An 18,660-nucleotide genomic window follows, 5' to 3' on the forward strand; every position below is an offset into this window, starting at 1 on the left:
ATTCACAGCTTGAGAAATCCGGCTCTCATCTCAACACACATCTCATTTTCTCAACAGTCTACACGTCTCGCTTGTATTTGGTACGGCTTTCTAATAAACGGAAAGCCTGGGCTCATGCCTCCTTGCATCAGTCTGGGCATGAGGATACTTCAAAAATGTGATGAATTACAAAATTAAGACCCACGTGAGAAAATCCATGCAAAGGGGGACTAAGATGGCTACATCGTTGTAAAAACAACTGCTGTCCCCAATTCAATGGATTTTTCAGGGTAAACCAAATAAAAACACAATACACCTCTAAAATTAATGGTGTTTTTGTGCTTCCATATGTGTGCATTGAAGTACTAATTAAATCCAGTGTTTTGTGGATATACAACATTGTATACTGACAAAAAACAAATATTAGACAGCTCTGTCATGTAACAGACCTGAGAACATGTTAAGACTTCAAATCTTCAGGTATCGGTGGTCTACATAATGTCTTGACTGCATTTCCCAACATCCCAAGACATGCCTTTTCAATCTCAGCTTGACTATTCGCTATATCTTGTTATTTTAAAACACATCACAAGCATGCGCAACCCATATATTTCATACAAAGCCAGGGATGGTTCATACAAAACTCCAGTAATGGTTTTCATGCACATTTAAAATAGGAAAGAATGAAAAGGAAAATTTAAATAAATAGCATGTAAGCCTCTCTAGGTTAAATCAAATCTAAATGAGCAAAATTATTTTAAACCAACATTCATCAATGCAAATGCCGCATTCTCTATACTCCTGAAATTCACACATTTTAGTTATTTTTTGCACTTATTTAATTTGATTACTCAGTCAAATGTTTCCAAACACAAAGTATGCACTTCTACCGAGTTTGAAATTGGACTCTTTAGTCAGTAATCAAAAATAACTGAAGTTGAGATCATATTCTCTAGAAATGCATTATTATGAAAGAACAGGCATCCATTTCTCAAGAGTACAAATCTGACATCATCCGTAATATGTAACCAGAAGCAAAACACACTAAGGCACACAGAGCAATGAATGAGTAAAACAAAAAATCCAATGCCAGAAAGTCAAATAAACAAACACTGATGGCAGATGCAATGGCTATAGAAATGTGGCTTTGCCTACATGTTTGCGTTAAGTGCTGACTGTATAATTAATATTAGATCGAATGAGGCAGACTGCAGTAAAACATCTCAGCTAGGACACAGGTGCACATTTAAAATGGAGAGGTAGTAAAACAGGGCATGGTGTGTCGCACTAAAAACATCAGCTTTGGTTTTAGACAGATATCTAATGTATGATAAACAGATACATAAACAGTGCTTCTCTTAAAAGAATGTGAAGAAAAAGCTATGTAAAATTTGATGGTTTATTATGCAGCTCAAAAAAAAAAAAAACTAAATGAAACGGGAAACATTCACGTTTTGAAGGCTTAACAAAAAAAAAAAAAAAAAATTCTGCTAAGCATGATGAAAAAGCATGACAAATCTACACTAATTGCAAAAAAAAAAAAAAAAAAAAAATTTTATTCACTGGATCTAAAATAGAGAGCATTTGACTATAACAAAAGAGTCAAAATTAAGACCTTTCAACAGGCCTGGACTGAATTTATGTGTGAGTCCAGATTTGAAAGTCTCTTTTTCTTTCAAGTATAATTCACTCCCGTTCGCTATCCATCCCCAACACCAGACGATCTCATCAGACATTTACAGACTCCATTAGTGAGGTCGTGATGAGTTTCGGTGGGCACAGCCAACAGCAGAGACAGGCTGCCCGGTACTCTAAAATCAACACCCCATGAGCCTCGATCCTACAATCCTGACCAGCCCTTGCAGTCTGGAGGGTTGTAAAGATGAGGTCTGACTGAGAGCCTTGCTGTGTTTGGACCAGCAGCAATAGCAGTGTCTGGGGCAGGTGGGACAGCCGGAGGAGTGGTTGCAGAGTCCAGATGACAATAATGAAAGGGACAGGACTCACATCAGCCACGTTACTTCTTTCTTGGGTGCTGTCTGCGTGCTTGTAATCGTCGAGGCACAGTGGCCTTGGAGCCTGTTCCGATAGAGAAGGTGGCTGGTGAAACACCTAAAAGAATTAAAACATTTATAAGACGGAGAGAACTACTATGCAATATTATTTAAATAAAAACTAGAAGTTGACTGTGTTTTACCAAATGGTGAGGCGCCCATTGCTCCAAATCCTGGGGTTCCAGGACTGCCGAATGGCACTGACATTCCTGCAGAGGCCTGGCCAAAAGCAGGAGTTGATGTTCCTAAGACAACACAGGACAGACAAGGAGAGTGTAAAATGACTGCTTTATTGGGTTTAGTCCAAATCAGCTTTAAATTTAATTTTTCCCCGTATCTTTTAATTTTGGTTTACATTTTAATAACTAAATGTAGGGCTGGACAATAATATAAAAAAAATCAATATATAAAATAAAAAAATTTTTTTCCAGTAACGGTGATATGATTTTTAAACTTTTCCAATATTTCCCACATTTTTATAAGAATGTATCTTTGACGGGAACCAGCCATCTTCAAAAAAAGTTTTTATCTAATAAAGTAGCGTGTATGAGCAGAACTCTGCTTTCTATACCGCCGTTACCAGGGAAACCACGCATTTTCAATGAGCCCGTCTTTTTTGTTTGAAGTTTGTAGGTACAGACATCCATTGTGGGCATTCTTGGCAGTTTTTCTGAGGCTTTTTAAAATATTGTTTATTGATATCAGAATTATATTGTATGGACTTATTTTAGTAACTTTAACTGAAAATAAGTTTTACATCTAATATTTATTATTTAGCTTCAACATCAAACGTGACGTGCTAACATGGATGCAGCTAAGATGCCGTCGGGTTTGCTTCAGGGAATTTTTTATTTTTTTAAAGAAGCTTCCCATTGGAAACCTTGACAAGATGCACGCCTGTTTCACACATACCCCCTCTGCAGTACGTATGCAGTCCGTGTGCGTTTCGTATGTGGTGGAGTACGGACTCATACTCATTGTGCTTTCACACAGGATGCGTTTGCAGTCCGCTACTCGGTAACGATCGCTGCACTGCTGCAGACGCAACGCTCCTGGAATGCACTGACGGACCGCAACCATGTGAATGCTGGAATCCATTAACATGGGTGCGTAAAAAACATATGCAACGCATACGCGCTGCAGACGGAGTATGTGTGAAACGGGCGTGAGGTTGTTTGCACCTTGTGCATTATGGAATTCGTTTACAGCTTTCTCAAGCAGTTTGTGATGCATTTTGGAAACAGGAGATGAGCCCCTGGTCTAATGCACCACCTGTCTTGAGAAACCCGTTCTCAAAGACTTAACGTTACTTTCAGTCATTATTTTATTTGGGTAGCACATATTCTGAATGCCTCCGGCAGAATTCAGGTCTGGCACCAACAACCATGCCACGCTCAAAATTGCTTAAAATCACCTTTCTTTCCCATTCTGACATTCAGTTTGGAGTTCAGGAGATTGTCTTGACCAGGACCACACCCCTAAATGCATTGAAGCAACTGCCATGTGATTGGTTGATTAGATAATTGCATTGAGAAATTGAACGGGTGTTCCTAATAATCCTTTAGGTGAGTGTGTGTGCATATATATATATATATATATATATTATAATAAGTTTATTGAATTTCAGAAAAAAAAAATAAAACACCACTTAAATCATCCAGCCTGTCTTTGAGAAAAAGAACTACAGATTTTTTTTTTTTTTTTTAATAAAAATTAATTAATGCTAAATAAATTTCAGGTAATTTCCAGTCCTAAATAAATAAAATCTGGGCAGCAAAAACAGCCTAAATCACTACATTTAATTTTGTAACATTATGCATGTCAGGGTGATAGATGACAATAGTTCAAAAAGTGCAGCAAAAAGCAGCTCTTGCAGCATAATTATATTCTAGATCATAACCTCTTGTCAGACACAAATCAGGAGCACAAAAGGCAAGTTACTGCTAATTTTTAACACGATTTACACCATACATGTTTTTGCACATTTGACAAAATCTGGTAATACAGGTAACTGCTGGGTGGAGCATCTGTGGGAGGAAAAGGAGTAAATGCCACCCAATAATCAGGATGAAAACGAATTGGCAGAGGAACTGCAGTTACACACTGGTTTTGTCTGGTCTTGTCATGATGTATTAAAACCCAAAATATGAAGCAAGTGTAAATAACCACACTATTTGATTACAAAACAGCAATGATTATGTAGTTTAGTATAGTTTTATCCATCTGGTTTACTTAAATCTGGTTTACTTAAATCCTGCCAGCACCGAGACTCGAACCGCCGACCTTCTGGTAACTTGTCCGCCTCTCTAACCATTAGGCCACAGCTGCCCCCCACGGAAGTCGTGGCCTAGTGGTTAGAGAGTTTGACTCCTAACCCTAGGGTTGTGGGTTCGAATCTCGGGTCGGCAATACCACGACTTAGGTGCCCTTGAGCAAGGCATCGAACCCCCAACTGCTCCCCGGGCTCCGGGTGTGTGTTAACAGTGTGTGTGTGTTCACTGCTCTGTGAACTTTGGATGGGTTAAATGCAGAGCACGAATTCTGAGTATGGGTCACCATACTTGGCTGAATGTCAAGTTTTAAAACCGTAATCATTCATTCACAAAATAATTGCCTATATATCTTTTATACTTAGCTCTATGTATATTTCACACACACACACACACACACACACACACACACACACACACACAAAAACAAACACACACACACTAGTGGTTGATATGAACCTATAGATGTTATTGTTTTTTTCATAGTCAGTGCTGATATGTGAGAGCATATACATATCATCATCAATATCAAATAGAACCTTCCTGACCTTTCTCAATATAAACAAACTTACCAAAAGCCGGCTTGTTATCAGGGTTACTGGCTCCAAAGGAAAACCCTGGCGTTTGAGCTGCAGGCGCAGGGGTTCCAAACGGTGCTGCTGAGAGCGAAGCCCCAAAGTTAAACCCTCCAGAAGCAGGAGGCGCCGGAGTACTCGGAGCAGCGTTCTGAGTGGCTGTTGATGCCCCTCCAAAGGTGAATGTAGGAGCCGGGGCTGAGAGAGAAGCCACGGTCTGTGTGGAGGCCCCAAAGGCAGGAGCCGCAGAAGGGGTTGTGGTGTTTCCAAAAGAGAAGCCAGCTCCACCGAACGTAGGCTGACTGTTAGTCCCAAACGCAGGCGCTGCTGTGCTGGCAGCGGCTCCACACATGAATGGTGATGTGCCACTACTTCCACCGCCGGCACCAAACGTGAAAGGCTTCGAAGCAGCGGGGGTCTGCTGTGTGGATGCTGGGAAGGTTGATGGTACAGTGAAGGTTGAGCTCCCGAAAGCGGTTTGTATTGGGGGCGTCCCTGAGGATGTAGTGGTACTGGTGGTCATGCCAAACCCACCAAATGGAGTGGATGTGGAGTTCTGGTTTGCCGACAGCTGGCCAAACGTGAACGTGCTTTGGGCCTGTGGGGCAGGTGCAGGTTTTGCTGCTCCAATCTGAAAAGCAGAGGTGGTGCCACTAGCATTAACAGTGTTGGTGTTTAGCGTAGGAGCAGCCGTCGCAGTCAGTGTGGCTCCAAACTGGAATGTGGCATTTGTGGCAGGAGTGGATGTGGTTGTTGCGGTCCAGCTTCCAAACAGAGACTGGGAAGAAGTTTGTGTGGTTGGGGCGGGAGATGATGTGGACACCGTCGCTGGCTGGGTACTGGTTAATCCACCAAATAACATCCCACTGTTCTGTGAAACTGGAGCAGCAGGGGTTGATGTCGTTGGTGTCTGCCCAAAGGAACTAATGCCACTTCCTGTGCCAAATAAAGGCTTGAAGGTAGGCTGGGTGGGTTTGACCTCTGCTGTGGAAGCAGGCGTGGTGCTTGCTGCCCCGAAAATGGGCTTAAATCCAGATGACAGGGGGCTGCTAATGCTATTGACTGATGCAACTGTGGATGTAGGATTAATCGAACTGAACAGGCTGCCTCCTCCACCAAGGGATGGCTTGCTTGATGTGGGTTGAAGAGGTTGGGCCAGGATCTGAGCGAAGGCAGAGGGCATGGAAGTGGCTGGCTTGGAGGCAAGTGTTGATATGAAGGATTGGGTAGAGAATGAGGGCTGCAGAGTGGTAAGGCCTGACTCAGATTTGACAACTCCACTGCTCGGGTTTGTGGGGGCAACAGCAGGTGTAGAAAGACTGGACACAGACACTGCTGGAGCTGTATAGAGAGACATACAAGGTCATGTTAAAATTTTTTAATTTTTTACACTTTTTTTTAAATTATAATGTAAATAAAGAATGTTTTAAATAAGTGATGTTCTTTTGAACAGTCTACTCAACAAACAATCGTGAAGAAAAAAAACATTACCCCAAATCTATAAAACCAGTAATTCAATTTCTACATACCTGCAGTGGTAGTGCCCATTAGAGTGGGAGCATTGAGAAGCGGATTATTCTTCATGTTTTTCAGGGACTCCAAGAGAGGGTTTGAGATGCTTGTAGATGGAGCAGTTGGAGCAGCTGGTGTGGTAGAGATGGAGGGGGCTGAGGTGAGAGTGAGGGGTGCAGTGATGGTGAGGTCGATAGTTGGAGCAGGAGTTGTAGTAGTGGCTTTTGTGGTCTCAGGCACAGGTGTGGAGAGAGAAATCAGAGAGGGCGCAGCGCTCACGGCAGGTGCAGTCCCAGATGAAGACGTTGGAGCTGGCTGAGAGAACAGGGTTAAAGAGGGAGTCGGAGTTGAGGTGGGTTCAGAACATGGACGAGGGATCTCTGGCTCTGGAAGGAATTATAAATGTAACAGAATTAGCTGCAAGCATTTCATTGTATTTATAGCCAATCCAGGCGAGAGTGAAGAGAACATACCAGGCTCCTCCAGGACCTTCTGTATCTGGCTGAGAGTGGCTTTCTTCTCCATATCTAGATCTTTCACTGTGATTGTATAGCCAAGTTCAGGAGGTGGTGGCTTCAGACACAATGTTACAGTGATGAATATCCACTATGCAAATGTCTGGTGGAAATAGGTATCAATAGCAGCTTCATTACTTACCAAAGAAATCTGATCTCCTCTGTTTGTGGTCACCAGCTGGATTTTGCGCTTACGTTTGCCACTGCCACCTCCAGAGTCAGATGTTGTTCTTGTTGCAACATGTGCCTCAGATTTTGGAGTAAGTTTAGCTGGTAGAGATAAACTCAAAAATTTAATTTATGTAGCATTCCTTGTGCAAAACATTTACCCCTGGTTTCACAGTCAAGGCTTAAACCTAGTCCCAGATTAAAATGCATGTCTGGGCTGTTTTACCTGAAACAAACTTAAAATATGTCAGTGCCATTACTTTGCCTCAAGATGCACACAAGTAATTTTATTTTCTAAGGCACGTTTATAAAAGATATTTAAATGTTCTAATTAAACCGGGCTTAACCTAAAGCCCCGGCTGTGAAACCAGGCCATAATCTTTAGTTTATTCCATGAATCAATACTATATTATATAGTTACAATAAATTAGTTAATAAATCAAATATGCATTATATGAACGAGTTAACATGTTTCCTCACTAGTAGCAGGTGGAGGGTCAGCGGCCACCTTATCCATTTTCACAAATGAAGTAGAACTTGGTGAGGTAGCATCTTCCTCCCTACAGCACACAAAACAATTTATGAACAGATTGACGTAAGAAAGTCTTAAGCAGACCCTGTACAATCATGAGCAATTGTGTTCATCTGACATCGATTAGACATTTTGCAGCTGTGCAACTCTATAGGCACAGCACAACAGAATGAAACATGAGTCTTGAAACACTTTACCAAAATAAACTTTTAACCCAACCTGCTTTATTGCAGTGACAGTAAAGAGGACAAAAAAATCAGCCTTGATGAACACAAATCTCTATCTCTAGCTCACAAAGGTCTATCAAACACCAATGAATGGTAGTGAACAGGGCATTAACTTTTTTGCTCACTAGCCAATGTGGCTAGTGGTTTTCCAAAGTTACTAGCCACACAGCATTTTTACTAGCCACATTTTTGTTGTAGTGAAATTACCTGATAAAAGTTGACTATGGCGTGGTAATATTTAATTGAACTAGATTTACAACCCCTTTAAATGTAAAACCACTGTAAACACCCAAATCAAGACTTCAAAAATGTATAACAATACAGGTCATTATCATTAGCTGTGATAAGGTTGTGTGTAAAGCTCCTTTTTTAAATAAAACCATGTATTAAGATGAAGACATAAAAAGTAGCTTCTTATTGCATAATAAAAGTGGTGCATGGATGTAGAAAATTAATGAAAAAGATAAAAAAAAACTACACTGAAAAAAAAAAATAACCTATAGCATTAGAAACGCTGTATGTTTAAATATAAGAATCATACTCAGAATTACTTCATTGAACCACACTGGGAAATTCTTTGTTACAAGTTGCAATGGAAAGTAGGTCAGCCTCGAAACCTCATGAAAAATGCATGCCATGGTTCGGACAAAGTTGCTCTTATCTTCATTAAAATTTGAGGGGAACGTTCCTCTCATCATAAAGAACACATTTCAGTTTGTGTCGTTTTTGTTCTTAGGCCCTAATAATGACTACTGGTTCGGTTGCAACCCTCTGCGGACACCTTGGCAATTGAATCGCCATTGGCTAGTAAATATTTTAGTTTACTCGCCAGACTGATTGAGATATATGTACACACACACAGATACATAAATACATACATACACACACACAGACACACACATACATACATATATATATATATATATATATATATATATATATATATATATATACACACATACTAGGGGTGTAATGGTACGCAAAAATCACGGTTCGGTACGTACCTCGGTTTTAAAGTAACGGTTTGGTTCATTTTCGGTACAGTAAGGGAAAGAAATGCAAACATTAAACTGCAGGTTGTTTATTACTATAAACTTTTTTAACAATGTTTACACTTTTTTTAAAATACTTTTAAATAAAATAAAAAAAGAATAAGAAATAAAATAATGCTGCAAAGTTCTCCACTAAATAAAATACTCTTGGTCTCAAACCAATATCATATAATAAAATATAATGAAAAATATAAATAAATAACTATGATTACAGTGCAGCACTGCCAATCCCAGCTTGTAGGCCTGCTCATTTTAAAAACTATATATAACTTTTCTTATATATATTTTTTTACACTTTCTTATAAGTGTAAAGTGCAGGATCAACAGTTTCAGTTTTTAGACCTGCTCAGATTTCGTTATTGCGTTGGACCGATCAGAATTAAGAGCAAAGTCTGTTTAAATGCCGACGGGAGCTGCGTTTAAATTACTGTAATGATTAATAACCTTCATATTTATCCGGAAAAAGGAGGCGGGAACCGGCGGACAATCAACATGAAACTTTAATAACAAAATAAACACAAAACAGCGCACCAGCCCCTCACGGACGACTGGTGCGCGCAAATAAAAACCAAAACACAACTAAAATCCCAGGCCTGGTCCTCTCTCCTCCTTCACTGTCGTCGCTCCAGTTTTATATCTTTCCATCTCCTCTGTGGGACTCAAGACCGGTGGTGGTTCGCAGGTGTAGCGGATTTCCCAATCACTCCACCGGCCTCACTCGTGTTCCCACATCCCTCGGCCCCGCCCCACTCGCCACAATTACAATCGTTTTTTTCCTAGTTGTAGTGATGTTCACACTCACGTGATGCCTTTTGAAAACCTTAGGCCGGTGACACACTGGCATATTGCACTTGTCAAACATAGTCTATTTTGCCGTCAATACTGTTGACGGTGTCCTTTATCAGTAGGCTTTATATTTATGCTCAACATGAAGTATAGATATTGTTGTCATGAAGACAAGATCCTGGTCTGTCGGCGGCCTCCCTCTATGTCACCTATAGTAGCAGCAGCATCAGGCACGACTCTGGTGTGTAAAGACACAGAAAACACGAAGCAGCCGTCACGCAACTGACACGCAGCAGAAACGCCACGCTTACGCCACGCAGCCAGTGTGTCACCGGCCTTAGAATCAGCTGCAGGGTGGGATTTGCGCTGAACGCGGAGACTTCCGCCACTTAATATGTTCGTTTGGAACCGTGCACCGTACCGAAAGCCCTGTACCGAAACGGTCAGGTACGAATACATGTACCGTTATACCCCTAATATATACACACACATATATATATATATATATATATATATATATATATATACACACACACATATACACACACATATATATATGCCCTGGTAGTGAACATTTAAAGATTCCTACCTTGCTTTCTTAGCAGCTCGCTCTGGAGTCTGACACCGAGATCCTCCTGGGCTTGTGAAAGGAGAAAGACTGAGACTGGATGCTGCTCTTCTCTGGAAATACAAAATTTAAGAATTGAGTCAATGAAAGCACAACTGTACAAAAAAAACGTAAAGCAATAATCATCAATATGCTCACTAACTACCAATTTGAATCATTTCTCATTACATTTCCTCAGTCTGCAACACTATGAGAAAATGGTCAAATGAAATACCTGTGGATAACCCTGTGAAGAACTGTAAGAACTGCGAATTGGATTTCGGATAGATCCAGGCACCCCACTAGGAACAGGAGCACCACTTACAGAACTGATAGAGGAGGTGCGAGACCGCTTCATAATGCACTCTTCATTGAGAGAAGAGTTCATCCCTCTCTTCAGACTACCTGGTCTAAGGAGGAGAGGAAATGTAATAAGAGACAATGTGATAAAAACCCAATGTTTAACATACATAGAGGCAGATTTTACAATGGAAGGTGTATGGTCACCCACTTTGGCACAAGCTGAGATGGAGCTCCATTTGCAAGAAGTGACTCAAATGCTGACTGAGAACTTCCGCTGCTGTCATGTCGCCTAATGAGAACAAGACAATTATTCGGTGAAACTACAAAAACCAAGAGCAAACCCTCTAAGTTCTACACACCATGGAAAGTTACAACCTACCAAACTCAGAGGATAAGATTGTGTGACGTCTTTCATTTGATCACTTTCTGCCCATCACATACCTCCTTTTGCTCTTCTGACCAGAAGAAGCACTCCTGTCCTCCTCATCAACCTCCCTCTTCCTGCTCTCTCGGAGCACGCTCAGAACAGCTTCTCTAGAGCAGGGGTCTGTCTGGGCTCCAATACCTGGAGATTTGACTGCTCCAGGGGAATTCACGTGATTGAAGCTAGAAACAATGTAGCATTTACAAATTAGCAAAGCAAATTTCTCTTGACAAAGCCCTTCAATTTAATCCTGCAGTAACTGTGGCATCTATAGACAAGGTATTAGGGGAGAAATAATCCCAAACAGGATTTAATTACACTACAGCCAAATACCAAAGGTATTTTAATGCTTGTAGACTTCATTCAATCTACAGAATTTAAAGCAACTTACAATGATGATCGAGTGGGGTCTGGTCTGGCGATCTTCACCGTGACCGGACTGTGAACAGCAGGTGAATTGCGTTGGGTGAGGACATTCTTCTTACGCAAACCATCCCAGTTTGCAGGTGGCATCACTCCAATGGGGGACGTCCCCATCTGCTGAAGGGGATAATGTCTTTGGGGGGTGATGGTGAACCGACTTGCAGTGCCCACAGTGTCCCTAATGGCATTGAAACATCAACGGGTAAGTGCTTCAAAAGATCTTTAATCAAAAACACCTTCACAGAAAATAATAATAAATCTTGCTAATGATATAGTTTTAAAGATTTTAGAAGATCAAAAGCTTCCTATGCTCACCATTTATTTGCTAAAAAATTAAGTAAATTAAATTTAATAGTATTGTAAAATATTATGTAAATTAAGTTTACAACATGCTAATTTAGAGCTCAAATATCCTTATTATCAATATTGAATACAGTTGATCTGCTTAGTATTATTTTTCATGGAAACCATGATCCCTTAATTATTTATTTATTTTTGTAATTAAATTAATACTTTCATTAAGCAAGGATGTTATAAAAGACAATGTTTTCTCTACTTCCTGTTGGCCTTCAGTTGCAAATCGTAGCTCCGTGTAGCTGTTTTTATTTATTTTATTTTTTTTTCTCTAGAATTTTTATCTTATCACTCTGTTTTTTTTAAAGTGATAAAATATAACTTAATTCACACCATATTTCTGATATTATCGATCAATCTTATCAGATTAATTTTGATCGTTCACTTATTTTATATCCGTGAGTGCAGTACACCTGCAAAGCGTTAGCACTCGTTAGCTTGTCATTAGCGTTTTCATTCGAACCTATTGCTGTTTTCCTTTCTCCTCTCCTCTCGCTCTCCAGTTCACAAGTTCATCAAACAACCGCAGTAAGAATATTTCATCAAGCACGGTGAGTAATGGCTTCTCCTGCTATTGTTATTTGCACCTCTTGCCACATGTACAGTTTATCTATCTCTGTCGCAGATGAGGGATTCACATGTGATAAATGCAGGGAAATAGTTAGGCTGAAAGAAGATTTCAGAATTAGAGACACGCATCCAAACTTTAATTGAGGACAGTAAGAATGTTAGGGCTCTAGATATGCGTCTAGCTCAGGGATTCCTGTACATTGTCCGGTTCTGGCAACAGAGTCCCTCCAGCAGGGCAACAGGGTGACAGTGAGGCAGCGTAGTCGTGGGTCAAAACACCGCTCTTCTGTTCCGATCAAAACATTAAACAGGTTCTCCCCACTCAGTGATGCACCCACTGAGAAACCTGATGAAAGTGCCCTAGTTATTGGTGATTCTATTGTACGGAACGTGAATATAGAGACACCAGCCACCATAGTCTAATGTTTACCGGGAGCCAGAGCACCTGACATCTTGGCAAATTTAAAAGTGCTGGCTAATGCTAAACATAAATACAGTAAGATTGTTATTCATGCCGGCGCTAATGATGTTCGACTTCGCCAGTCGGAGATCACTAAAAATAACATTAAAGAGGTGTGTGAACTTGCAAGCATGATGTCAGACACTGTAATATGCTCTGGTCCCCTCCCTGCTTACCGTGGTGACGAGATGCATAGCAGATTGTCATCCACCCAATGGCTGGATGTCTAAGTGGTGCCCACAGAATAACATAGGTTTCATAGACAATTGGACGAGCTTTTGGGGCAGACCTGACCTGTTGAAAAGAGATGGTCTTCATCCCCCCTGGGGTGGCACCACTCTTCTCTCTAGAAATATGGCAAATAGTCTTAGTGTTTATACTTGACTAACTGGGGCCCAGGTCAGGAAGCAGACAGACTGTCGTCACAGAGGTCAGCTAATTCTCAGCACATAGAGACTCTTTCCCCTAGATATCACACCATAGAGACTGTGTCTGTTCCCCGAACTAGAAAATACAAAAAACGTCCAAACCAAGTTAAGATTAACAATTTAACTGAGGTTCAACAAATAAAAAACAGATGCAATATGGATAAACAAATGATAAAGCTTGGCTTATTGAATATCAGATCCCTTTTCTACGAAAACACTTTTTGTAAATAATATGATCACTGATCATAATATAGATGTGCTCTGTTTGACAGAAACCTGGCTAAAACCTGATGATTACATTATTTTAAATGAGTCCACCCCCCAAGATTACTGTTATAAACATGAGCCACGTCTAAAAGGCAAAGGGGGAGGTGTTGCCTCAATTTATAACAACGTTTTCAGGATTTCTCAGAGGGCAGGCTTCAAGTATAACTCATTTGAAGTAATGGTGCTTCATATAACATTAGTGTTGTCACGATACCAAAATTATTGTTTCGATACCGATATAAAAACTGGATGACGAGTAATTTCTTACTGCTAAATTCTGAAAAAACTGAGGTGTTAATTATAGGACCTAAAAACTCTGCTTGTAATAACCTAGAACACTAAGACTTGATGGTTGCTCTGTCAATTCTTCGTCATCAGTTAGGAACCTAGGTGTGCTATTTGATCGCAATCTTTCCTTAGAAAGCCACGTTTCTAGCATTTGTAAAACTGCATTTTTCCATCTCAAAAATATATCTAAATTACGGCCTATGCTCTCAATGTCAAATGCAGAAATGTTAATCCATGCATTTATGACCTCAAGGTTAGATTATTGTAATGCTTTATTGGGTGGTTGTTCTGCACGCTTAGTAAACAAACTACAGCTAGTCCAAAATGCAGCAGCAAGAGTTCTTACTAGAACCAGGAAGTATGACCATATTAGCCCGGTCCTGTCAACACTGCACTGGCTCCCTATCAAACATCGTATAGATTTTTAAATATTGCTTATTACTTAAAGCCCTGAATGGTTTAGCACCTCAGTATTTGAATGAGCTCCTTTTACATTATAATCCTCTACGTCCGCTACATTCTCAAAACTCAGGCAATTTGATAATACCTACAATATCAAAATCAACTGCGGGCGGCAGATCCTTTTCCTATTTGGTGCCTAAACTCTGGAATAACCTACAACCCGAATTCCGGAAAAGTTGGGACGTTTTTTAAATTTTAATAAAATGAAAACTAAAAGACTTTCAAATCACATGAGCCAATATTTTATTCACAATAGAAAATAGATAACATAGAAAAGGTTTAAACTGAGAAAGTTTAAAATTTTATGCACAAAATGAGCTCATTTCTATTTTGATTTCTGCTACAGGTCTCAAAATAGTTGGGGCGGGGCATGTTTACCATGGTGTAGCATCTCCTTTTCTTTTCAAAACAGTTTGAAGACGTCTGGGCATTGAGGCTATGAGTTGCTGGAGTTTTGCTGTTGGAATTTGGTCCCATTCTTGCCTTATATAGATTTCCAGCTGCTGAAGAGTTCGTGGTCGTCTTTGACGTATTTTTCGTTTAATGATGCGCCAAATGTTCTCTATAGGTGAAAGATCTGGACTGCAGGCAGGCCAGGTTAGCACCCGGACTCTTCTACGACGAAGCCATGCTGTTGTTATAGCTGCAGTATGTGGTTTTGCATTGTCCTGCTGAAATAAACAAGGCCTTCCCTGAAATAGACGTTGTTTGGAGGGAAGCATATGTTGCTCTAAAACCTTTATATACCTTTCAGCATTCACAGAGCCTTCCAAAACATGCAAGCTGCCCATACCGTATGCACTTATGCACCCCCATACCATCAGAGATGCTGGCTTTTGAACTGAACGCTGATAACATGCTGGAAGGTCTCCCTCCTCTTTAGCCCGGAGGACACGGCGTCCGTGATTTCCAACAAGAATGTCAAATTTGGACTGGTCTGACCATAAAACACTATTCCACTTTGAAATAGTCAATTTTAAATGAGCCCTGGCCCACAGGACACGACGGCGTTTCTGGACCATGTTCACATATGGCTTCCTTTTTGCATGATAGAGCTTTAGTTGGCATCTGCTGATGGCACGACGGATTGTGTTTACCGACAGTGGTTTCTGAAAGTATTCCTGGGCCCATTTAGTAATGTCATTGACACAATCATGCCGATGAGTGATGCAGTGTCGTCTGAGAGCCCGAAGACCACGGGCATCCAATAAAGGTCTCCGGCCTTGTCCCTTACGCACAGAGATTTCTCCAGTTTCTCTGAATCTTTTGATGATGTTATGCACTGTAGATGATGATATTTGCAAAGCCTTTGCAATTTGACGTTGAGGAACATTGTTTTTAAAGTTTTCCACAATTTTTTTACGCAGTCTTTCACAGATTGGAGAGCCTCTGCCCATCTTTACTTCTGAGAGACTCTGCTTCTCTAAGACAAAGCTTGTATAGCTAATCATGTTGCAGACCTGATATCAATTAACTTAATTAATCACTAGATGTTCTCCCAGCTGAATCTTTTCAAAACTGCTTGCTTTTTTAGCCATTTGTTGCCCCCGTGCCAACTTTTTTGAGACCTGTAGCAGGCATTAAATTTTAAATTAGCTAATTAAGTGGATAAAAGTGTAAAATTTCTCAGTTTAAACATTTGCTACGTTATCTATGTTCTATTGTGAATAAAATATTGGCTCATGTGATTTGAAATTCCTTTAGTTTTCATTTTATTAAAATTTAAAAAACGTCCCAACTTTTCCGGAATTCGGGTTGTACCTAACATTGTTCGGGAGGCAGACACACTCTTGCAGTTTAAATCTAGATTAAAGACCCATCTCTTTAACCTGGCTTACACATAACATACTAATATGCTTTTAATATTCAAATCCGTTAAAGGATTTTTAGGGTGCATTAATTAGGTAAACCGGAACCGGGAACACTTCCCATAACACCCTATTTATTTGCTACATCATTAGAAGAATGGCATCTACGCTAATATTTGTCTGTTTCTCTCTTATTCCGAGGTCACCGCAGCCACCAGATCCAGTCTGTATCCAGATCAGAGGGTCACTGCAGTCACCTGGATCGAGTACGTATCCAGACCAGATGGTGGATCAGCACCTAGAAAGGACCTCTACATCCCTGAAAGACAGCGGAGACCAGGACAACTAGAGTCCCAGATACAGATCCCCTGTAAAGACCTTTTCTCAGACGACCACCAGGACAAGACCACAGGAAACAGATGATTCTTCTGCACAATCTGACTTTGCTGCAGCCTGGAATTGAACTACTGGTTTCGTCTGGTCAGAGGAGAACTGGCCCCCCAACTGAGCCTGGTTTCTCCTAAGGTTTTTTTCTCCATTCTGTCACCGATGGAGTTTCGGTTCCTTGCCGCTGTCACCTCTGGCTTGCTTAGTTGGGGTCACTTCATCTACAGCGATATCGTTGACTTGATTGCAAATAAATGCAGACACTATTTAACTGAACAGAGATGACATCACTGAATTCAATGATGAACTGCCTTAATAACTATCATTTTGCATTATTGACACTGTTTTCTTAATGAATGTTGTTCAGTTGCTTTGACGCAATGTATTTTGTTTAAAGCGCTATATAAATAAAGGTGACTTGACTTGACAATTGTTAAAAAATATATCTTAATTCAAATAAATGCTGCTCTTTCAAACTTCCTACACACACACAAAAAAAAATCCAGAATTTTCTTCAATCCCACAAAAACATTTCAACATTATTAAGAATTTTTCTTGACCACCAAATAAACATTAGAATGATTAGGTGACACGGGAAATTCAGCTTTGCCATTACAGGAATAAATGTTTAATTATGGTCAATATTACAATTTTTTTATAAATATTCAAATAAATTTTACATTCAGACTGAAAAAAAGGGTTACTTTTAACTGTAATAATATTTCCCAGCAATACTGTACTTTTGATAAATTAAATTCAGTCTTGGTAAGCATAATACACTTATTTCAAAGAAAGAAATGCGGAAAAGAACCACCTTCTAAAAATCTAATTTTTGCTTCTCTTAAGTCAGTCATTCATATAGCTATAGAACAACATGAAACAAGATTGCCCCCAAAAAAAAAAACCTAGGCTGAAAAGTCAAATAAATACAAAAAAAAATCCACAATAAATAACACAAATCAAGTGTTACATAAGAATTATAAACGGAAATACTAAATTTCAAGACTTAATGTATAAACAAACTATGAAAAAAATCCATTGACTAAAGAAAACAAAATTAATTGTGTTTCCAATTCTATGTATTAGAAGACAATAGACATAAGGATATTGGCGACGCAAGTGCGAGCACAGAGCTGTCACAATGCCGTTTCATATTAAGTGGAAAGCCCTACACGTGTACCGGTGTAGGAGGAGCAGTGCGCCTGACCAGCTCCAGGAACTCCCACTTTTTCAAATCGTGGAGGGAATACAGGGACAACTTACATGTTAGAATAACCGAGAATGCCAAACGTGTACAAACACGATCCTGATACACGCTACATGTTTTATTAGAGCGTAAACAGAAGAATCTCTAATACATTCCTATTAAAACACGTGAGCTTAAACAGAGAAAGCGACAAGACAAAGCAATTGGAGTTTACCCGAATGACAGTCTTCTGTTAGGGGTGTGCACAGCATGATTCGGTCGGGCGAGTCTCTCCCGGAGCTGATCTCTGGGGTGCATGAAAGCCCCCGAGCCTCCAGCGGGCCTCACCGCTGCGGAGGGGCTTTCTTCAGTCTTGCCGAGGTAACTTCCCATGAGTATATCCCGAGGGCTGAACACCGAGTCACTGAGCGTGTGGTCTCTTCTATGATATGAGCCCGCAAAGTGTCTATCGCTGGGTGACACGAAAGAATTTCTAGTATCACTTTTACGTAACTTGTTTCTGCTGGCGGCCGGGACTCCACTTAAAGTCCTGCCCGGTAACCAGCGCAGCAGAGCCGACGGGACGCTCAGTCCACGGCGAGGATTGAGGCCTAGTCTCTCGAAGAGCTGCAACTCCTCCGCTTTATGAAAATAAACGACACAAGACACGACACAGATAAAAAGTATGTACAAATAAGCTGGTATGTAGCTCAAAACAAGTAAAAGGAGGAATAAAGAGAAAACCGCAGCAGAGAAAACGACTAGCCGCCGTTTATCTTCAGGAGACATGGCAGCACCGCGCCGCCGAGGGAAGATATCCCATAATTCCCCGCGCCCGCGCGAGTTGTTTACGTCTCGATGATGTTGGCGACTGCACGCGTGCGAATTAATTTGATTACAGTGTTTTACCGCCCACTAGCGTTGTAATATAAAGCAACACTAGCATTTCTGTTTATATTACATATTTAATAGCGGCAGAAAAACATAGTATTCACTGTATTATGTTTTGTTATTACTCACAAT

The 18,660-nt window shown here is 40.4% G+C and overlaps 1 protein-coding gene across 2 annotated transcripts; it reads right to left on the reverse strand.

The window, feature by feature from the left end:
* Positions 1–1,605: 1,605 nt before the first annotated feature.
* On the reverse strand, positions 1,606–18,496 carry LOC132127176 (nuclear envelope pore membrane protein POM 121-like). Of its 2 annotated transcripts, none has more exons than XM_059538864.1 (13): positions 17,873–18,496; positions 11,396–11,605; positions 11,022–11,186; positions 10,789–10,869; positions 10,513–10,687; positions 10,260–10,351; positions 7,554–7,633; positions 7,048–7,175; positions 6,864–6,963; positions 6,408–6,776; positions 4,876–6,219; positions 2,177–2,278; positions 1,606–2,091 (listed from the first exon to the last, which is right to left on the reverse strand). In XM_059538864.1, the coding sequence occupies exons 1-13, from the start codon at positions 18,424–18,426 to the stop codon at positions 1,997–1,999; spliced, it is 3,495 nt and encodes a 1,164-aa protein (XP_059394847.1). In that variant the 5' UTR covers positions 18,427–18,496; the 3' UTR covers positions 1,606–1,996. The 2 variants fall into 2 exon arrangements, with proteins under 2 accessions (XP_059394847.1, XP_059394848.1); XM_059538865.1 differs by having other exon boundaries at positions 1,606–2,058; positions 17,873–18,171.
* Positions 18,497–18,660: the final 164 nt, after the last annotated feature.

This window comes from Carassius carassius, chromosome 45, assembly GCF_963082965.1.
Source record: "Carassius carassius chromosome 45, fCarCar2.1, whole genome shotgun sequence".
Lineage (NCBI taxonomy): Eukaryota > Metazoa > Chordata > Actinopteri > Cypriniformes > Cyprinidae > Carassius > Carassius carassius.